The sequence below is a fragment of the Equus przewalskii genome, chromosome 7, assembly GCF_037783145.1.
Source record: "Equus przewalskii isolate Varuska chromosome 7, EquPr2, whole genome shotgun sequence".
In the NCBI taxonomy this organism is placed as follows: Eukaryota; Metazoa; Chordata; class Mammalia; order Perissodactyla; family Equidae; genus Equus; species Equus przewalskii.
In genome coordinates, this window is record NC_091837.1 from 57,919,976 (window position 1) to 57,944,253 (window position 24,278).

General features: G+C 38.7%; 1 protein-coding gene across 2 annotated transcripts in view; it reads right to left on the minus strand.

Annotated features, from left to right (window-relative positions):
• Window positions 1–24,278, minus strand: part of RPRD1A (regulation of nuclear pre-mRNA domain containing 1A) — an 86,774-nt gene that overhangs the window by 5,489 nt on the left and 57,007 nt on the right. The window contains exon 7 of one of the 2 annotated variants that reach the window (XM_070627567.1): window positions 12,281–12,409. The exons of the other annotated variant lie outside the window; for it this stretch is intronic. Within the exon in view, the coding sequence (XP_070483668.1) occupies window positions 12,281–12,409 (129 nt within the window). The remainder of the gene's footprint in view (window positions 1–12,280; window positions 12,410–24,278) is intronic. 2 annotated transcript variants of the gene reach the window in all.

The following is a 24,278-nucleotide window of genomic DNA, read 5'->3' on the forward strand; positions in this document are numbered from 1 at the left end:
ATTAAGATTTATCTTAATACTTTGATTCAAATGATATGTGGCAATTAAAAGCCTTCAGCCAAATGGTATACACTGCAAACAAAAAATTGGTAAACAAAGAAAAAAGCTGCCATTTACTGAATGCCCATCACATGCCAGGCGTTAAAACATGAACTCATTTAATCCTCTCATTAACCCTATGAGAAGAGTGATTATCTTTCAAAAGCATGTGAAATCATACTTTCCCAAAGTAGGAACAAAAGTAGTCATCAAAAGCTTTCTGTGACTGTCACAGGCAGACTTTCATCCTAAAGACAGAGGATTTGAGTAGCTGTGGTAAACTGACTGATGTTAGCCTGAAGAAATGGATGAAACCTGATTAACTACCCAATTGTATGATCCAGGCATTGTGCTACAAGTTTTAAATTGCCTCACTGGTGGTCTACATAGGTTGATTTCTTACAGCAACAGTGCTTATAAGATTCTGATGTACAATGATAGTACTTTTCTTCCATCAGAATCATCACAGTACCATGAATGTACTGTCCTTTTTCACAGCACTTTTAAAAAAGCGTTTACCTATTTACAATCCTCTCTGCCCCACAAGACCGTGAGTGTTGTGGCGGCAGTGCCCTGTATGTGGTAAGTATATATTTACTAAGCACTGGAGATAGTGATAACAAAACAGATGAGGTCTCCCGCCTTTCACAAAGCTAACATTTCAGGGGGAAGGAGGCATAAACATATAAATATTATGTCAGGTATAAATACAATGAAGAAAATAAAGTTGGGCAACAGGAGAATAAAATGGAGCAATGTGTGAGGGCCACTTTACAAGTAAACAAGAAAAGACAGGATGAAGAGTTCAAAACTTTTAAGTTTCAGAACCACTGACCTAAAGGAAACTGACTTCCAGCATGACAGCATGAGGAGCTGACTGACCCACTCCCCAGTGAAACTGGTGAAAATTTTTTTAGAAACCACAACAATCACTTAAAACCTCCAGAAATTACACTAAGGGCAAAGAACATATGAAGAAACATCTATTCAAACAAGAAAATCTAAGAAAATTCAGTAAGAAAGACAAGAGGCTCTGGTATGTAAACAAAGATGCTCCTTCCCTGCCCACACCCAGCTCAGCAAGGCTCCACTCCAGACTGCTGCAGACAAGGTCACAGGGATCACTCTCCCTGCAGCTCCCAGTCAGAGGGCTTTATTCCTGGAAAGGGCAGGACATCAGCATTTCTCATCCTACCCCCAGCTACCTGTTGCTAAGGCTAACTCTCAAGAGAATGTGTAGTTGAGAGTCTCACTTATGAAACAAAGGCTCCACCTTGCATATGACAAGCTGAGAGTAGTGGGGCACTGGTAACCCTTGCACCAACTGAGGAGGTGGTTGGTGCTCTCCACCAGAAGAGGCAAGCTGAGAGGAACATAAGTGGCTGCACTCCTCGCCTTCACCAAGAGCTCAGCCCCTATGGCAGGGGTATCACTCAAAGAAATGCTTGCTATTGTCGCCACCCCCAGTTCCGGAGCCCTGACTCAAAGATTTTGATGAGGGAAGAAGCAGGCAGTAAAACAGATAGATCCTAATCTCTTCACAAAGGAGCTATTTACAAAACAGAGCAAGGAGAAGTTCAAGCCTAAGGGTGCTGTCAAGAAAAGTGGAAGCTATGGTGAAAGGCAATTAGGAGGAGATTCATGATAGAAGCTAAACCATAGGCCACTAGTTTGCAGGAGAGAAACAGGGAATAAGAAAGCCGGGAGGAGCCGTCCTTGCGTCAGAACAAATATCTAACACTGACCTCAGAAACAAAATCAGTATCTTGGAGAAATATCTGCACTTCCATGTTCCCTGAGCAGAACTCCCAACAGCCAAGATGTGGAAACAACCTAAGTCTCTGTAGACAGACGAATGGATAAAGAAGATGTAGTATATAATCACACAATGGAATGTTATTCAGCCATGAGAAAGAAGGAAATCGTGCTATTTGCAACAACATGGACAAACCCAGAGGACATTATGCTAAGTAAAATTAGCCAGACAAAGAAAGACAAATACTATATAATCTCACTTATATGTGGAATCTAAAAGAAAAGGTGAACCCAGAGAAATAGAGTAGAATGGTGATTACCAGGGGTTGGGGTGACGGGGGAGAGATGGTGAGATGCTGGTCAAAGGGTACAACCTGTAAGTTATGAGATGAGAAAATTCTGCAGATCTATGTACAGCATGGTGACTAAAGTTAATAATACTGTGTTGTGTACTTGAAATCTGCTAAGAGAGTAGACCTTAAGTGTTCTCACCACACACACACACAAGTTAACTATGTAAGGTGATGGATATGTTAATTAACCTGATTGTGGTAATCATTTCACAAAGTACAAATATGTCAAATCACCATGTTGTACATTTTCAATTTATACAATTTTATCTGTCAATTTTACCTGACTGAAACTGGAGGAGAAAAGAAAAGAAATAGCTCTCTTTTTTCTACTAGTAAACCAAAAAAATTACCCTAAGCATGAGAGAGAAAACACAAACATGGACCCAGTGGAACATATGTATGAGAGAAAGTAGAGGTGTGGCAGCCTAATCTGATAAGCCAATCAATAGGAAAAGCCACTACAGGTTTTATAAAACCCTTTCACAATCTTCTCATTCTTTTCTAACTAAACCAGCATTTTGGAAACAGCTTTCGAAATACTTATTTTTGTTTTAACTTAAACAACTTAAAGAGAAAGACCTGAATTTTAAAATTGAAATAAAAAACTGCCCAACAGCCAAACTATTAAAAAATTAAGCCTCCCCTCTTAACAATAAATACTAAACTGACATATACTGCTTTTACTGCAAGTGTATAATATTCTGGCTATTCTGTGGGTTTAAAAGGCTTTTGATGCAAATCAAAACCACAATGAGATACTACTTCATGCCTGCCAAGATGGCTTTAATCAAAAAGACAATAGAGAGGCCCCATGGCCGAGTGGTTAAGTTTGCACACTCCCTTCAGCAGTGCAGGGTTTTGCCGGTTCAGATCCTGGGCGGGATCAGGACATCACTCATCAAGTCATGCTGAGGCAGTGTCCCATGTGCCACAACTAGAAGGACCCACAACTAAAGAAAATATACAACTATGTACCAGGCGGCTTTGGGGAGAAAAAGGAAAAGATAAAATCTTAAAAAAAAAAAAAGCCAATAATTAAAAGAAAAAAAAAAGACAATAGAGCCACAGAGTAACATCAGCATCAGGGCAGAGTGGGCTCCTCCCTGACTCTCCCTGCTAAGATATAATGAAAAAGATATTCATAAACCAACAGAGGACATTCACACAACACAAAAGACGTGTAAGAGATGCACACAGCCAGATGTCTAAAGGTGGAGGTGCTGGACCACCAGGGGAAGAAGTAGAAAGAGGTAAGGCGATTTCCTTTCCCTCCCCCAAGGTGACCCAGGGTGCAGGACCTTGCAAGGCTTTGAGAAAAGATGGGGGAGGGGCAACTCTGCAGAAACACCTTCGCTGTCCAAGTTCCCTCAGAGCCCATGGGAAAGCCCCACATAGAGGTGGCTAAGCTATTGTGGGGGTGTCTCCATCAAGCCAGCATCCCAGGAGAGCAGATAGCAAGAGCAGAGTGAGAAAGTCCCTGGGATTGCACAGGCAAAAGCAAGTGCCATCCACCTCACCAGCTCAGCCTACTGGCCAGAGCACCCAAGCATATGATAGGAAAGCAGCAGCTGTGAGCGAGAGAGCCAAAAATCACAGATGGGCCCTGTCAGGATAGATTCTAAGGAAAGGCAGAGACATCTGGGATCACAGAATACACAGATCCTGACCTCCTCCCCAGTGGCGGCAGGTGGACTCTGTGACCAGATACTATCACTACGTGAAGGCATAAATCCACACCATCAAACAGTATGAAGAAATACAGTAATACTCCAGACCAGAAGGAAGATGACAGGCACGGAGAAATCAACCCTGAAAACACAGAAATTTCCAATCTAAGTGACAGAGAATTCAAAATAGCTATCATAAAAACATCAACAAGTTAGACGAAAACACAGATAGTTCAATGAAATCTGAAACAAAATTAACGAACAGAGGGAATTCTTAACAAAAGACATTGAAACTATAAGGAAATACCAATCAGAAATGGAGATGAAAAACACAAAGGATGCGATAAAGAAAAATCTGGACTCCCTGAATAACAGAGCTTATATTATGGAGGACAGATTTAGCAGTCTGGAGGACAGAAATATAGAAATGCTTCAGATGGAAGAGGAGAGAGAACTAAGACTAAAAAGAAATGAAGAAACTCTCCAAGAAATATCTGACTAAATTAAGAAATGCCACATAAGGATCATAGGTATTCCAGAGGGAGAAGAGGGGGAGAATGGAGCAGAAAGCTTGTTAAAATAAATAATAGCTGAGAACTTCCCAAACCTGGGGAAGAAGCTGGAAATACAAATGGAAAAAGCTAACAGAACTCCTAATTATATCAATGTAAAAAGACCTTCTCCAAGACATACAGTAGTAAAACTGGCAAAAGTCAATGACAAAGAAAAAATATTAAGGGCAGTAAGGCAGAAGAAAATAACTTACAAAGGAACCCCTATCAGGCTTTCAGTGGGTTTCTCCGCAGAAACCTTACAGGCTAGGAGAGAATGGAATGATATATTCAAAATTCTGAAAATAGACTATCTCATTTATGAGATTTTTTTATGCAAAGCTCATAGTAACCACTAAACAAACAATCAGAACAGACACACAAATGATAAATAAAGAGAAACCTGAGAAAACCATCACAGAGAACTACCAAACTGGACTGGAAGTCCAAAATACATGGGACAAGAAACAAGGGAAATACAGAACAAATGGATAATGAGAGATAAAATGACAGCATTAAGCCCTCATATATGAATAATCACTCTAAATACAATGGACTGAATTTTCCAGTTAAAAAACACAGAGTGGTGGGATGGACTTAAAAACAAGACCCAACAATATGCTGTCTCCAGGAAACAAATCTTGGCTCTAAAGACAAACACAGGCTCAGAGTGAAGGGATGGAAGACAATACTCCAAGCTAAGGGCAAACAAAAGAAAGCAGGTGCTGCCATACTTATATCAGACAAAGCAGATTTCAAGATAAGAAACACAACGAGAATCAAAGGGAGGCAGTATAAAATGATAAAAGGAACATTTCACCAAAAGGACATAACACTTATGAATGTATATGCACCTAACACAGGAGCACCAAACTATATAAAGCAAATACTAATGGACCTAACGAGATTATTTAGATTTTTTTCAATCAAATATACCATTCTCTTTTATTTGATACTGAATTCAAAAGTCTCAACTGATAGGGGGCTGGCCCCGTGGCCGAGTGGTTAAGTTTGTGTGCTCCACTGCAGGCGGCCCAGGGTTTCACTGGTTCAAATCCTGGGTGTGGACATGACACCGCTCATCAAACCCCGCTGAGGCGGCGTCCCACATGCTACAACCAGAAGGACCCACAACGAAGAATATACAACTATGTACCGGGGGGCTTTGGGGAGAAAACGGAAAAAAATAAAATCTTAAAAAAAAAAAAGTCTCAACTGATATACTTCATACTTCATGTTCAGCAAACATTTCTTGAGCATCTACTACAGAATGTACCAGTCACTGTGCTGGGAACACAAAGATGAAACATTATCTTTACCTGCAAGAGCATACAATTTAATGGTCAAGCAAACAAATAAATAATAATGATAAAATATGATGTGTTCCATCAGAAGCAAAAACTACTTTCTATGATCTACAAGAACTGGAGGGTGGAGGTCTCTGCCACACTGAGCAGTTTAGGGAAGTGTTAATTCAGAAGGGAGGGGAGGTAAGGAGAACACAACAGGCCAAAGGAACAGTAAGACAACAGGGCAGAGAGGACAAAGGGCATGATATGTGCCCAAAAATTCACTATTACCACAGTGCATGGTGCAAAATGAAGAAATTAATTGCCTTACCAAATATGGTTACTTTTAAGTTGTGAGAGGATTAGTCTGGATATAGTATAGAAGAGGATGAATCTGAGGAATAAACCCAGCTTGAGTTAACTACAACTGTCAAGGAAAGAAAGGACTAGACCCTGAACCAAGCCAGTAGTAGTAGTACAGCACTTCACAAGCTACACTGTATATAAAGTAGCAATGCACTTTACAAACTACCCTGTATGTATGTAACAGCTTAATTCAAAAGACAAAACAATGTCTAGTAAGAAAAATCAGCAAGACCTGAATGTAGTTCTGATGTGAAGAATGATGAGGGTTCAGGCTTGACGAAGGAAGGGATGGAAGTGCTATTATCTGAGATAGCAAAAACGGGTAGAAACTCGTTTGCAGAAGATAAACAGTTCAGTTTCAACATGTTAAATGTGAGTTATCCTAGGGACTTCTAGTAGGAGGCACTTGGAAATGTGGTTCTAGCATTCTGGGCTAGAAATAAAGATTTGGGCTTTATCATCAGAAAACAAAGTCTATCTAAAACCATGAGATGCGTATAAGCTGACCAGGCTTATATGAGTGCATACATGGCAGTGTTTCTCAAGCATTTTAAACTATTTTGCCTCATTCTCTTTCCACTCTATCTCCAGCACATCCACCACTGGCAATGATTTTGTCAAACTTTGCTTTTTGTGATTTGTTTCAGAAAAAATATGTATGTTGGATGTAATTTTCTGAATTACCCATCATAACACACCACATCCCATGATCCTAATGTGCACCTAGAGGATGCTACGGCCCCTCCCTCCCCTGGTTGGGAACCATATAGGAAAGAAGAGAAGTAAGCTGATGGCAGAATGCAGAAATATTCCCAGTGTTAATTAAGAAGGAATGCAAAAAGTGGTAAAAGTGAATCAGGAAAGAGTAGTAAGCATATATTTGGAAAGTTTTGAACTTTTTCTCTTAGGAAAATACTAGCTTTCCCAACACATGCTTTGGGTGCTGTGACTATAATCCAACTCTTTGAGAACACCACCATTTACATCCATTGTCTGAAGAACTCAGTAATTATCTTTAACCAACTCAGAATATCTGTTCTTTAAGTTCTTATAAGAGAATTCAATAACAAATTAGTTTTATATTGATAATTGAAAAAGGTTCACTTAAAGCATTTTATATTTCAAAGTTTAATGGATTCCCATTCCTCAAGTGAGGCTGCACACAGTGACTTACTTCCAGAGTAGAGTATGAAAAGGGGAAAAAAACACTAACTTCTCAATGGAGAAGGCTGACAAACACTACCTTAGCCAGGTGATCAAGGGCACATCAACACTGGTAAGTCATGCTGATAATACGAACCCTGGATAACATGTCATGAAAATGGCACTTTACCTCTGTGGTCTTCCTCCCCAAAATACGTAACTCCAGTGTAATTGTGAGAAAAACATCAGACAAATCTCAATTGCTACATGCTACAAAATCCCTGAGCAATAGTCCTCCAAACTATCAAGGTCATCCAACACAAGGAAAGTCTAAAAAAGTGTCACAGCCAAGAAAAGTCTAAGGAGACATGACAAATAAATGTAACGTGATATCCTAGATGGGATCTTGGAATAGAAAACAGACATTAGGTAAAAACTAAAAAAATTTAAGTGAAGTATGGAATTTAGTTAATAATGTATTAAAATTGGTTCACTAATTGTGACAAACGTACCATAGTAATGTAAGATATTAACAATACAGGAAATTGAATGTGGGGTATATGAGAACTCTCGGTACTATCTTCATGGTTTTCCTGTAAACCTAAAATAAAAAGTTTATTAAAAAAAAGTCTAACGGACAAATTTATCCTCCCAAATTATCCAAACCACTTTGCATACATTATTATCTTAATCTTCACAAAAATCCTGCAACACAAGTATCACTATCCTTGTCTTATACATGAAAAAACTGAGATCTAGAAAACTAAGCATAAACTGCTCAAGATTCATAAATGCCAGATTTTAAGACCATTCATCAAAATTAATGAATAACAGGATGTCAGCAACATGGTGGCGTGAGATCACCTGGTACTCTCTCCCGCCAAAGTACAACCAAAAAGAGCAACTGCTTTCCAACCAAAAAGACAATCCTAATAACAGAAATCATCAGAGACCCACAGCAGCCAAATGACGGAAGGCGGAGAGGCTGCAGCCAGCCTCGGAGGAGCTGGAACGGGGTAGGAGAGAACTTCACTCCCTCCCCTAGAGACTGGGATCGCTGCCACGGGTGAGGGAGGAGTCGGGGAGGAGCCGCATCGGGGATTGTCCAGGACTCCCACCGCTGGAGCAGCGCAAACCCTCTAACAGGGGAAAACTTTCGTGTGGGGGAGCCCTAGCAAGCCAGGGCCCTGGGAGACCAGAAAGAGAGAGCTGATCCAATACAGGTCGGCATGAGTGAAAGTGCCCCTCCTCCCCCAACCCACACTGTGCGCCGCCATCTTGGCTGAAGGCGCAGGGCTCAGAAAACAAGCCTCTCACCCCATCTAGAGGCAACAGGGTGTAATTGCAGCCGAATAGCATCATGCGCAAAAACCACTCTACCATCCAGCAACTTATAAAAGCTCCCAGTCCAAAAGGAAAACAATAAAAATACAGTAGGTCCTGAGGGCTTAATATCCATAATATATAAAGAACTCACACAACTCAACAACAAAAAATTAAACAACCCAATCAAAAAATGGGCAGGAGACATGAACAGACATTTCTCCAAAGAAGATATACTGATGGCCAATAGGCACATGAAAAGATGCTTCATCATAGCTGATCATCAGGGAAATGCAAATCAAAACTACACTAAGATATCACCTTACACCCATTAGAATGACAAAAATAACTAAAACAAATAGTAACAAATGTTGGAGAGGTTGTGGAGAAAAAGGAACCCTCATACACTGCTGGTAGGAATGCAAACTGGTGCAGCCACTATGGAAAACAGTATGGAGATTCCTCAAAAAATTAAAAATAGAACTACCATATGATACAGCTATTCCATTACTGGGTATCTATCCAGAGAGCTTGAAGTCAGCAATTCCAAAAGCCCTATGCACTCCAATGTTTATTGCAGCATTATTTACAATTGCCAAGATGTGGAAGCAACCTAAGTGCCCACCAACAGATGACTGGATAAAGAAGATGTGGTATATATATATACACACACAATGGAATACTACTCAGCCGTAAAAAAGAACAAAATCGTCCCATTTGCAAGAACATGGATGGACCTTGAGGGAATTATGTTAAGTGAAATAAGCCAGATAGAAAAGGACAACCTCTGTATGACTCCACTCATATGAGGAATTTAAACATGTGGACAAAGAGAACAGGTTAGCGGCTACCAGGGGAAAGGGGGGCTAGGGGGTGGGCACAAAGGGTGAAGGGTTGCACCTACAACACGATTGATAGACAATAATACACAACTGAAATTTCACAAGATTGTAACCTACCATTAACTCAATAAAAAATTTAAAAGAAAAATTAATGACTTATAAACTAATAGATCTTAGTTATTCTTGGTTGAATGATACAACATTCACCATTCAAAAAGATGATACAATCAAAAACTATTCGACATGTTTTGTAGAATATCATTTGTATTAAGTTATCCACATTCCCAGGCAGACATAAGAATATTGCAGAACTTTCTGCAATTTAAGATTCCAAATAATATATGGCCATTAAAACAATATATGAAAATTACTTTAAAAAATAATATGGGGAATCCTGTGGTATTAAGCCTAATCTGAACACAAAATTTTCTTGAATCCAAAAATGATACAAATTCCTTTTGTTCAAACTATTCCTCTGTTACTTGTCCAGAATCCTCATCCAATTTCTGTCCATCCTTCAAGCGCCAGCTTAAATCTCAAGCCCTCCCTTGAACCTCCCGATTACTTCTCGCACACCTGAACTTTCACTACTACTTGTTGACCAATCAACAATGTACTGCTTTGACATACTATTGACTATCCACATACTACACATATAGAATACACTTTAAAAAAAGGTTGATAATCAAAATGCCAAAAAATAATGGAAAAAAATTCTAATCATGCAAATGGTTGAAGTCCTTTCACACACATATATACACATATATATTTCTTAAGAAAACTAAGTTCATAATCAAGAAGACAGATCTTTTTTTCATATAATGGTTTAGTCACATCCTTTTAAAAATTATTTTTGGCAAGAGGAGGATGTAAATAAAATGAAGAAGTTACCTGAGGGCCTTTCCTACTATGCAACAAATAAAATATTTAAACTTAACCAAAGAACCAACTTTGCATCTTTTTCCTCTACATATTCTGCTCTCCTTTCCATCTTACCCACCTTTGTTTGGCCAACAGCTATTTAAAAATTTTTGAATGAAACACAACTTAAGTCCATAACTATTAAGTATATCCTTCAATTAGTGTGTGTCTGCGTATCCATGTGTGTAATCAACAGCTAGATCAAAATATAGGCTTTTTCAGAACCCCAGGCCTCCTCATCCCACCTCTCCCAACTTTTAATCACTATTTTCCAAACTTCATTTAGCTAACTGCCATCCTTCATAATGTCTTTATCACGAGTCACATATTTACTTAATATTTTTATTTAAATGAACTCATTTTATAATAGAGCTTCCTCCTAAGAAAGAACATCCGTACAATCACAGCTTTGTTGTGCTACTTTCTGTGCTGGCTTTGGATTTGATTCGCATACTACAGTAAACATAACTATGAGAATAAAGGTTCTTAGGCAGCACCATGGCATGGGTGCCACTTTGGGAACCAATGCTTTATCTCATTTCTCAACTCTGTTTACATGAGTCAATTTACTTCTCCCTTACTATTCCCCTCATTCAACCAGACCCATTATTTCTGTCCTTAATTTACTGATTATCCTTTACGTGCCAGTGTCATCCACCACTACCCTAAAGCCTGAAACCCTCAAGTCTGACTAGTTTTTTTTCAGTCTCAGCTTTACACCAAAGCTCACTTCCACTGGTCGTATCCAAGCCTCTCCTCTCTTCAAAATTTTACCCACATGTTATAGTCCAGGTGAACCTTCCCTTCGTCTAGAAACCCTTTCAGAGTTCCTGCCTGCCATCCTCATTCCTGGCCACGAGCTGAAATCATCTCTGTACTGTTTTATTTACACACACACACGAATCTGTCTCCATCCCAATGGCAGGAACCTTCTTTATACTGCCACATTTTCTTTATACTTCTTTATACTTCAACATTAACGAATTAGGAAGAGTGATGACTTGTGCGCACTGAAAGTAAGTTAGAGCTAGCCTGAAATCTGAACCACTGTTAGAAAAGCTTTTCTTCACAGTTAGTAATGAGTATACATCAAGTGTCCAAATCTCCATTCTACAAGACCTACTTCAAGACCACACTCCACCACAGAAACTTTCCCTACTCTAGCCTCACACTAACTTCATATGATCTGCTATTATTCGAGCTACTTATGAACTTAAATATTACTATACTGTTTTCTAGTCTTCATATCCATAATTAGGAGGAAACACACTTTGTATCTATCTTACTTACAGTGTCCAGCAGAGCACTGGGTATGACTAGGCCCCCAGTCAATACTCCTGGGCATGAAGTCAGAAGATCTGGATACAAGCATTGCCTCTTCAATATACTACCTATGTGATCTTAGGCAAAGACTCCCTGAGATTATCCAAGCCTCAGCTGCTTCCTTTATAAAATAGAGGTATCTATTTTACATGGCTGTGAGCATTAAATAAGTTAACGTGGGTGTTTTCAAATTATGAAGTGCTAAATAATCGCAGTTATCATTCTGGGATGGCACCAGAACCAGCTTGCAGTAAGACCAGCTAAGAGAATCAATTCCCTGAAATTTGGAGTTATTCATTTTAGGGCTGACCCAGATACAGTTGCTTTAAATATAGTCATGCACGCATGATGATGTTCACTCAACAATGGACCACATACACAATAGTGGTCCCATAAGATAAGAATGGAGCTGAAAAATGCCTATCGCCTAGTGATGTGGTAGCCATCATAAAGTCACAGAGCAATGATTATTCATGTTTGCGGTGATGGTGGTGTAAATAAACCTACATGCTGCCATTCATATTAAAGTAAAGCACATACAATTATGTACAGTATATATTTGATAATGATAATAAATGACTGTTACTGGTTTATGTATTTACTATACTATACTTTTAATCGTTTAGATTGTACTCTACTTATAAAAAGTTTACTGTAAAACAGTAGTACTGTAAAACACAGTAGCAGCCTTATACATCTCATGTTTACCGCGTCTCTTGATTGCATCATTTTCTCTTGTGCTTGATTTAATTTCATGCTGTTTTGTTCATCACGGCCCCTAAGCGTACAAAATCCACTGCTAATGTTGCCAGTAAGAGGCCACGTTGAGTGATTGACCTGGAAATGAAATTAAATGTGATTAAGGACTACAAAGGTGGAAAATCAGTGATGGTTATTGCTCGCCAGTCAGGCATGTCCCACTCCCCATAGTTACGATCTTGAAGAACAAAGTGACGGAAGCTGTTAAAGGATCTGCTTCATTGAAGGCAACAAGACTAACAAACATTCCAGAAGAGCCTATATCAGACATGGTGAAACTTCTAATGTCTCAGATTGAAGACCAGGTAGAGAAGTGTATCCCTCTCAGCACTCTAACGATCACAGCCAAAGCAAGAAGTTTGTCTGTAACGCTGAAAGAAAAGGACCCAACTATGATGTTGAATCTACTGCTAGCTCTGGGTGGTTTAAATGATTCAAGAACCGTCATTCGTTACATAATATGAAAGTGAGTGGTGAGTCTGTGAGTGCTGATGTGAAGGCAGCTGAAGAATTTTTGAAAACTAGATAAGCTGATTGTGGAGGAAAATTACTTGCCAGAGGAAATATTCAATATAGGTGGAAGCTCCCTATTCTGGAAACAGACGCCTGAAAGGACTTTCATCCATAAAGAGGCCAAGTCAATGTCAGCTTTCAAGGCTTTTAAGGACAGGATAACAGTCTTGCTTGGAGGCAATGTTGCAGGCTACAAATTGAAACCCTTTGTGATCTGGCACAGTAAGAACCGCAGGGTCTTCCAGTACATTAATAAGTACACACTACCAGTGTACTACAGGAGCAGTAAAAAGTCATGGATGACTCAGCTCCTCTTCCAAGATGCCCTCCTGAATTACTATGCCAGTGAAATGGAGAAGTACTATTTCCAGAATAACATACCTTTCAAGATTGTGCTTATTCTTGATAATGCTCCTGGACATCCTCCTTTTACTGGTGATTTTCATCCCAATATCAAAGTGGCGTTTCTTCCTCCAAACTCTATTTCTTTGATCAAATCCATGGATCAAAGAGTTATAGCAGCTTCTAAGGCCTACTACCTGAGAACCTTTGCCCAAGCTTTTGCTGCAACTGAGGAAGACGCTGATACAATTCTGGAAGGATTACAACATCTATCACTGCATCAAGAACCTTGCTTGGGCTTGAGGTGATGTCGCCAAGGGACATATGAACGGCACCTGGAAGAAGGCACTCAAGCGGCTCATCCATGGCCTTAAAGGACTTACCAAGGATGAAGAGGGTGCAAAAATCAACAAGGCTGTGGCGGAAACGGCAAACAACTTTAACCTGGGCACAGATGAGGATGATATTGAGGAGCTCCTAGAAGTTCCTGAATAAATGACTAACGACGAGCTGTTGGAACTGGAACAGGAATGCATAGCTCAAGAGGCAAGAGAAAAGGAAACAGCCGAAAAAGAAGAATCTCCAAGAAAAGTCAGTGCAGAGTTTAGCAGCAGCTTTTCCAGACCTCAACAAGTTTGAAAACATGGACCCCAACACTGAAAGGTTTTCCCTAATAGAGAGGAATGTTCACAGTGCATTATTTTCTTACAAGGAAATTTATGATGAACAAAAAAGAAACCAACCAAGCAAACCACCATGGACATATTTCTGAAAAGAGTGACACCTCCTCAAGAAGAGCCTCAGGCAGGTCCTTCAGGAGTCATTCCAGAAGGCGGCGTTGTTATCACAGGAGATGACAGCTCCATGTATGCTACTGCCCTTGAAGACCTTCCAGTGGGACAAGATGTGGAAGTGGAAGACAGTGACATTAATGATCCCGAACTGTGTAGGCCTAGAATAATGTGTCTGTTTGTGTCTTAGTTTTCAACAAAGAAGTTTAAAAAGTAAAAAAGAACCAATTTTAAATAGAAAAAATCTTACAGAATAAGGATATAAAGAAATAAAACATTTTTGTACAGCTGTACAGCGTTTCTGCTTGAAGCTGTCTTATTACAAAAGAATAAAAAAAATCAAAGTTTATAACGTAAAAATGTTACAGTAAGCTAAGGTTAATTTATTATGGAAGAAAAACATTTTTAAAAATAAACTTAGTGTAGCCTAAGTGTACAGTGTTTATAAAGCCTACAGTAGTGGAGAGTAACATCCTGGACCCTCGCATTCACTCACCACTCACTCACTGACTCACCCAGAACAACTCCACTCCTGCAAGCTCCATTCATGCTATGCGCCATATACAGGTGTACCCTTTTTTATCTTTTATGCCATGTTTTTACTGTACCTTTTCTATGTTTAATTATGTTTACATACACAAATACCATTGTGTTACAACTGCCTACAGTATTCAGTACAAGAATACACTGTACAGGTTTGTAGCCCTGTACATAGCCCAGTGTGTAGTAGGTTATACCATCTAGGCTTGTGTAAGTACACTCTATGATGTTCATACCACACTGTGATGTTCACACAATGACGAAATCGCTTAACGACACATTTCTCAGACCGTATCCCGTCATTAAGCAATGCATGACTGTAAAAGCCTTAACTATTTCTGAATTTAAGTATTTATATGGCTGTCTTTTTCCTGCAGATGCTGCTAATAATTATGCTCCCCTCGCTCATACATGACTGTGCCCTTAAAAAAAAAAAACACTTGGAGAAGTCCAACTGCATCCACACGTGGATCTTTAGTGGCCATTAAATGCTGTGGTCAACAACTGCAAGCATCATGCCTACCATGTTACAGCCCCTTGCTCCCTACCCACTTGCTGAGAGACAGCTGCTATAGCAGAAAGAGGAAAGCAACAAGTCAGGAAGCCCAATCCTGATTCTAATGAGCAAGCCGTGTGGCTTGTGCATGAAGCAAGTTTAAGCACAGTCCAGATTTCAAAATGCTCTGAAAACAAGGCTTATCAAAGTCATTCTCTCGCACTTTTCACTTACGAAATCCATCTTTAGGGTGTATTTCCAGCATAATATGATTGGGCTGGACAACACCCAGTTAAAAAAGACACTAGGATTTTTTTCCAGCAAAAAAAGCAGGGACATCCTAGCATGATGATTAAAGACTTTCCACTCAATAGTATTTCTTTTTTTTAAAGACTGGCACCTGAGGTAACATCTGTTGCCAATCTTTTTTATACACACCCACACACACACACACACACACCCACACCCACACACACATATTCTTCTCCCCAAAGTGCCCCCAGTACATAGTTGTACATTCTAGTTGTAGGCCTTTCTGGCTGTGCTATATGGGACACTGCCTCAGCATGGCTTGATGAGCGGTGCCATGTCTGCATCCAGGATCTGAACCAGCAAAACCCTGGGCCGCTTAAGCAGAGCGCGCGAACTTAACCACTTGGCCACAGGGCTGGCCCCTCAATAGTATTTCTCAAAGATGGAGGTAGAGGTGCACTATTTCCATGTGACATCTTACCTCCACAGTATTCCAGAAGGTATCTATGCAAATATCGAAGCACCTTAATTTCTTTCTCAATATATGCATCCTTAGCTGAAATCTGATTCAGTTCTGGCCACTTAAAATTTATCTATTTTATCATTCTTAACAATTTTCACTGTAATTAAATATTCGAGAATTAAATATTCTTGGATCACAAAAAACTAATGTGGAAGGTAAAGCTGGTTATATTCATTCAAAATCCTATCAAGACCATCTTCAGAACAGATTATAGAACACTTTAGGCTGATGGTAACTTTCACACTTCTGGTTCCTTTTATTTGTTCTCCTGAAGATTCCTAAATGGTTTCATTCTTTGATGTCTATTTCATTATATCTTTTGCCTCTCTTAAGATGTTAACATACAAGTCTTTCTTAGATGACTTTCTTCAATAATTTTTTTCAGGATCCACCATAATTTACTCCAGTTTGCTTACCCTGGAAATGGGACTCTTTGCTAGATTAGATAGGAAAAGTTAATTGAAGTACTGATCAAGATTTTAAAAACTACAATTTTTTTTAAACAAGGCCAAGAAATTCCCTGATGTCAGGGACTTTCTGAGATCGTAGAGATTAGCCAAGTCTATCGCCATCTCCAGGAGAAAAAGTGCAAAGCAAGTAAAGATTTCAGTGCTCTGCCCTAACTTGTCTTCCAGAAAACAAATACCCAAACTTAGCTTGGGTTTGATATTTTTTTAAAATACGAAATCCAACTATCGAATTCTTTGTTTTTTCTCCCCAAAGCCCCAGTACATAGTTGTATATCCTAGTTGTTAAGTCCTTCTAGTTCTTCCATGTAGGATGCCACCACAGCCGGGCTTGATTTGTAGGTATGTAGGTCTGTAGGTCCACGCCCAGGACCAAGCCAGTGAACCCTGGCCACTGAAGCGGAATGCATGAATTTAACCGCTACACCACCAGGCCAGCCCATTTCTTGTTTCTTTTCATATTATCCTATACCTCTTAAATGGAGCCATTTTCTTTGACTGTCTACAGGAAAGTTTTACCTTTTAGTGGGAAATACTTTAGTGTAAACGAATGTCATCTAACACATCTTACACCTTTTAGTTCCTCTGATGGCTTACTATCATTCCCTTGAGTAGATATCCTAAAAGCGGATTTTGCTTTAAAAATATCCTTGAAATAACTAATTTCTCACCTGTGAAAAGTTGCAATTCTACTACTGCAAAGGTTCACTAACCTTTCAGGTTGTTAATAAACAAGTGGAAAAAAGAACATTTTCTCAGGGACTAAGTTTTCTGCAAGGAACTCAATGCCTACCTGGCTATCAACTGAGTTTTGAAAAGTCAATAAGGCTCAATTGTAATGAGGGTAGATACTGTTATAAATAAGCTTCATACATTTCTAGATTTTACGTAGCATACTATGACCCTAAAGAAAATTTCGACGCGCTTACTAAATGCCAACCATTCTTCTAAGTGGTTCACTATATAAAGATAAGAATCTTTATAGGTAGAGACTACCATTATCAATGCATTACAGATAATGAAGCTAAAGCACAATTAACCACCAATTAAGAAACTTCCCCCACTCAACAGATGGGGGCAAAAAGGGCTTCAAACCTAGACAGTCTGGCTTCAGAGTCCTCATGCTTAACCATTATGCTATCCTGCCTCTCATGTCTTGGAATTATTATTGGGATGGGTATTCTGAAGAAGTATGTTATCCAATTGAAAGTTACCTTACATCAAATACAGGATCACCACAGTGTCAGGACTAACAGTCACGTTCCTAAAACTCAAACTCCAATAAGTTAAGGAAACAAACTGTGACTTGTATTAGGTGGTCTAATTCTGCCATTAAAACGTCTTTGAAACAAACAGTAGTGGAGAGGAGTTGTTCTCTCATGAATAACAGAATATTGACCTCACTAGATTAAGTTTTTAAACAAAGAGGGACCAATAATAGTAATAGTAGCAACATCATAGAGATGACACAAGGGTAAAAACAAGGCAAGGAACTAGCCAAATCAGGAATGATGATCAATATTCCAGGAAAGCTGAACCTACTAATAATTACCAGCTTTGACCTTGGGGAGAGTGAGTAAGCCAGGAACTGATAGGCAGCATGTAACTCAGGCTATTTCTCTATTTATTAAGCAACTTCAAAATCAAGCAAGGAGAAGGAATTTAAGGAAATCAGCTATAACAATCAAGTTAACTTTTCCACTTGTACTGATATTTAAACGAAGTAGACAATTAATTATGCTATTTTTAAATTACTTCCATTTTCTGTGTGACCTTTTAGCCTCACTCCCTTAGCACGTGTTATCCACTTACTGAAGAATCACACTACCTTGGGGTCATAAAGGTCAGCTAAACTGGTGTTTCCCAAATTGGGTGTTCAGTGGAACACTGCTACACAAGGTTTTAATAGGCAGGCCATAACTAAGATTCTGGGCTGTCTGGGAGCAGAAAAAAAGGTTTCTTTGCTACATACCTGCTCTAATCCTCAATATGCCCATGTCCAGAGTGAAGCTCCAAGAATGGAATCTGGTTTTGTAACCTTCCTCAAAATCACTCAAACAAATTTTTGCTGAATACGTACTACCATCTCCCAGAGAATACATTGTACAGAATACAACTAAGCAAACATCAGACCTAGCATTTCTCTTGTCCTTGTCATTCAAGCTTTTCTTGACCACCTCCAACAAAAGTAAACTCATTATTTTATTTATCCTTGACTTTTGAAGAACAGCTTCACTGGATATAGAATTCTAGGTTGGAGGTGTTTTTCTTTCAAAACTTTTCACCCCACTCCTCCTTGCTCATGTGGTTCTGCTGAGAAGTCATTGTAATTCTTATTCTGTAGGTAAGATTTTTTTCCCTCTGGCTTCTTTCAAGGTTTTCTCTTTGTCTTTAGTTTTCTGCAGTCTGAATATGATATGCCTAAGTGTAAACTGTAGATTTTTTGGTATCCTGACTTGAGTTTGTTCTGTTTCCTGGATCAGTGGTTTGATGTCTGTCATTAATTTTGGAAATTCTTGGCCATTATTACTTTAAAATATTTCTTCTGCTTCATTCATTTTCCTTTTGGTATTCCAAGCACATGTGTGTTACATCTTTCAAAATTGTCCTACAATTCTTTAATGTTCTGTGGGTTTTGTTATTCTTTCTTTTTGCATTTCAGTTTGGGAAGTTTCTACTGACCAATGATCAAGCTCACTGATATTTTCCTCAGCCAAGTCCAGTCTATTGAGGTGACCTCCAAAGGTACTATTCATTTATCAGGTTTTTTTTTTTTTCTTTTTTTTGTAGCATTTGCTTTTGATTCTTAAGCATTTCCATCTCTCTACTTGAATCTGTTCTTGCAATGGTGTCTATTTTCCATCAGAGTTAACTCATGAATCATTTATTTTAAATTCCTGGTCTGATAATTCCAAAATTTGGGCCATACACGAATCTGTTTCCGGCCTTTTGGCATGCCTTGTAATTTTTATGAAAGCTGAACATGATTATTAGGTAATAGGAATGGAGATAAATAGGTCTTCGGTGTGAGGTTTTACATTCATCTGGCCAGGAGTTGGGCTGTGTTTAAGGTTTGTCAAAGATGTAGATGGCAGAGGCTGCAACTCATTACTAAACAGTCCTGTCACATTAGGCAGTTCGGACAGAATGGTCTTGCTTGTCATCTGTAATACATCCACTGGTCCCAGTTCTGCCCTCTTAACTAAACCCAATTCCTCTCTTCTGATAGCTTTCAAAGTATCTGAGGACAGGTAGCACATAAATTATGCCTGTCTCCAAGTCTGATCTCTGATATAACCATTTCCTTCAACTGTTCTACCGGGTATTTTTGTTTCCATTTCTTTTGCCAAACTGGCCCCTGCCTCTGGATACATCATAGTAAATTAATTCCTTTTGCTAATGTGGAATCCAGAAATCCAGTTGTGGTTTAACCAGCATCCAATGAAACAGAACTTACTTTCCATATTCTGTACAGTTAATTAGTGGTTTAACACTGTTTAATACCAGCTATGTCACCAGGTTGATTAACAGCTACATGACCAGTGCTTTCTGCCATGAGTGATGCCAAATCAGGTCCTGAACATATTGATGCAAAGAGCTGATGGGAATCTAAATGCAGGATCGACAGTGGAAATGTTTAAGCAGAGAAAGGGGATAATGAAAGCATTGCAAGATCCACATGGATTCCCATTCAATTTGCACTGGTATGGATCAATGGTCAGCACACTGTGAGTCTTGGGTGAGTATCAGAGGCAGCCCTAATTCAACTGAAGTTGTAAGCAAATTCACGTAGATATATGCATTTTTCAAGGGTGTGGCAACTCAAGAAAGGATAACATCTACGTTCTCATGTTCTACAATCTTTCCTTCTGAAGTTTCATACACACCCACACTTTTTTTAATTAAAGAAAACTAAATACACTTAGCTATTCCCAAAAGTCAAATGGTAACTAAAATCTCATTAGGAATTAGAATTAATATAAGACATATTACTATAGCATAATGTGTCTAGCACATATTAAGTTGCCAAAATTTATCAAGTTTACTGATAATGAGCTGTCTACTTAATATTTGTGCATTTCATTGTACGTAAATTCTCAATTTTGTAAATGTATTAACAGTTTATTGATCCTAAAAAACTCCCAAGAGTATTATTTTACATTGGAATAAGATGACTGGATATTAGAAAGGTTCCAAGAATGAAACAGGCTTTGCTCTGAAGCAGTGACTTTCTCCATAACTTGATCTAAACATGACCAGACTTGGGAGGTGCTTTACAAAGAATTCTTGCTTGAGGAGCCAGCCTGGTGGCACAGTGGTTAAGTGCACATGTTCTGCTTCGGTGGCCCAGGGTTTGCCAGTTCGGATCCCAGGTGAGGACATGGCACCGCTTGGCACACCATGCTGTGGTAGGCGTCCCACAGAGAAAGTAGAGGAAGATGGGCAGGGATGTTAGCTCAGGGCCAGTCTTCCTCAGCAAAAAGAGGAAGATTGGCAGCAGATGTTAGGTCAGGGCTAATCTTCCTCAAATAAACAAACGAAAAAAAAAATTCTTGCTTGAGGAAGTTAGGCCTGACAGAATTCTTTCTACGAGAATATGTTAGTCTGAATGACATAAGGCTCTCCTTAAAATTTCCACTGATTTAACTACGTAAGAGGGACACATTTTACTTTAACAAATCTGATGTGTGCAATGATATCAAAATTATCAAGACTGGGGCCAGGGGGCCAGCCTGGTGGCACAGTGGTTAAATGTGCACATTCTGCTTCGGTGGTCCAGGGTTCACCAGTTTGGATCCAACGTGCAGACCTACACACTGCTTGTCAAGTCATGCTGTGGCAGGCATCCCACATATAAAGTAGAGGAAGATGGGCATGGGTGTTAGCTCAGGGCCACTCTTCCTCAGCAAAAAGAGGAGGCTTGATGCCAGATGTTAGCTCAAGGCTAATCTTCCTCAAAAAAAAAAAAAAAAAGACTGGGGCCAGCCCGGTGGCACAGCTGTTAAGTTCACACACTCCACTTTGGCAGCCCAGGTTTCACCAGTTCAGATTCCAGGTACGGACCTATGCACTGCTTATCAAGCCATGCTGTGGCAGGTATCCCACATACAGATGGGCACTGATGTTAGCTCAGGGCCAATCCTCCTCAGCAAAAAAAAGAGGAAGATTGGCAGCAGATGTTAGCTCAGGGCTAATCTTCCTAAAAAAATAATAATAATAAAGTAAAAAAAAAATTATCAAGATTTAAATTCTAGTTCTAACACAAATCTTACTTCAAAAGCAAGGAGCAGATAAATTAGATGGTATAGTTACCAATAATAGCACTCCCCCATTAATTACAATGGTGTACTGAAGGAACTGGACTTAGAAAGGCAATGAGGACTTCTATTAAACAAATAACTTTCAATACTCTTGAAAGTAAACATCCCCCTGCTAAATCTGTGACATATACCTAATTTTTCAATAGGTCCAACAAATATAACTTATTTACCCTAACGGAGATAAGTTCCACTCCTTCCTGAAATGAAGGAAGCAAGATACAATAAACGCTTGCCAGCTATACTTTTAAGTTAAAAAAATCACTTTCACAAACATTTTTTAAAAGATGAAACTGAAGATACGCAACTGTTTAAAAGAACAAAACAGAGTGGAATACATCAAAACATTAATGATTGTTTCAGTGTTAGTACAAACTTGTGAGTGCTTTTTTGTTCTTTCTCAATATTTTCCAAATTTATACATGTATTGTTTTTATGATGGGGAAGTGTTTTATGAAAAAAGGGCAAGGAAAGAAAAATTTTAACTCTGCATATGCTCTTACAAGTTGAATTAAACTACTCGGAAGTTCCCTACTATGAGATAAGGAATAGGGAAAAAGTCAAAAGCTTGAATAGATTTTACAAATCATTAGGTTTGATACATACATTTTGAAGATGAGAAAAGAATGTGCTTAATAGTACACAATTTCTTCAAGTTCACAGAGTAAGCTGTAGAACCCATAACTCCAAAGTCTCAGTTCATTACTGTAATCTACAGTCCATACTCACTGAAGACTAATCAAGATACAGACCCAAGTAGGATGCAAATCTGTACATACAGTATGGTTCTAACTGTTTAAATCTTTTATAACTATGTTTATTTACAATGATGTTTCCAACCTGATTTTTATAAGACTAAAGGAAATATATCAAAATATTATCAGGAGCTGTCTAAGCAGTTCTAAGGTATTCATTTTAATGTAATTTATTTCATGATAAAAATTTAAATTTTAAATCATAATCTCCCCTACAACAGAGTTTAAGTGCAATAGCAGGGTTGCAAGTTAGGCACAGAGATGCTGGTAATTTTTTACCCATATTAACATATGGAAATGTTTCTTTTATACAGTATTGGGAGATTTCATTCAAGAGGCTGAAGAGTTCTGAGAATGTAAAAATAAGCTATTAGAGACTTCAGGAGCAGTTTCTTGATGAATATGAGATTGGTTTGGGTTTTTTTTTTCCATTATTGAGTATAGAAATTCAAATGAAGGGTAACAGTGCTTATTAGTCAGAAAGGGGCAGAGATAATCAAATCTAGCCAGCAGATGACATGCCAGAATTCAAACTCTCTCACTAGCACTAGTCATCTAGATGCTGCACTCCTCCCTGTGGATGATAAACTGTAAGACAGGTCTAGGTAAGAAGTTGAGAAAAAAGGGTCACCTGGTACACATGACACCAGCTTCTGGGTGGAGATACAACACTAAATTCTTGCAGGCATTTAGAAAGCTGTACTGTTTGTTCCTGTATCTTCTTTCCTTTTCCCAATTTTCCTTCTGTCCTTCATCTTTTTTCTCTTTTACTTTGTTTCCATTCCCTTGCCTCATCCTGTGTTTCAATGTCAAAGGAAACTTTTAATATTGTCATCTTTTACAACTGTGAAATTTTCAGTTCTGCATTATCTACAGGGCATCTCCAACTTTCACACAGAGCTCCTTTTGTGTGAAATGTATACAAACTATATACTGATATACCTTATATACACTATTTATAATATATACACCATATACAAATAATCTTAAACAGCTTTTTTGACATCAAATTCCCTTTCACCCATTAGTTAGCAAACAGGTCAAAGCTGCCCCATGATGATGCTGCAGTTAGCATTTCAGTTTTATATAGCAGTCTGTGATTTTATGTGGGTACTGATACTTGTGATAAGAAAGAAGGATAGAAATCAGACATGCAAAGAGTGGCAAATATTTAGGTCCACTCAGATACTCTCTGGACTTCAGCTGGTCAACCATATATTCTGGACTAAAGGAAAGTGAGAACAGAATTTAATAATTCTGAATTGGGATTCGTCAAAAAATCCCAGGATCCAAATGCAAAGGGAATTTCACAAATCCAAAGAGGAAGATATAGCTTCTTTATATTTCACGAAAAGGCAAGATGGCAAATTGTTACACATCTTTTGCTTGACAGATTGAAGGAAGGTTGATGGGACTGCCATCAAAATCAGCATCACAACCTCCAGCTCAATCCAATAAAAACTAAATCCTTCTTCCCAACTTGAAGATCAGTTCTTCCTGACTAGTAAATGTTATTCCTATTTAACCATGAGAATGACATATTCTTTTAAAATTACATTGTCTATATTTAAAAATTAATCTATGTCCTTCCTAATTCTACATCTCAAATACTACACAGGGGCTTAAAAAACATCAATAAATATAGTAAAGAATTTTGCTCTCTGGAGAAAAAGAAATGTCCCTCATAGCATATGATTTTGTTGCTAAAATTCAGTATAATTTATTTCTATTCACATTTTTTAGGAATGCATTATGTGCAAAGGTGAACGCTGACTTACTACATTAAGTTTAAGTTTCATCAGCACAATCTCCTTCTCCCAAAATCTCACAAAGGATCTCACTTGGTCCACTGTTCCATTCTCATTTCACAGCCATTATGACTTTAACGGCATTACTTATATTGTTTCCGGCTTACTGGCCTAGACCTCCCAAACATTCTTTTGTTGATCA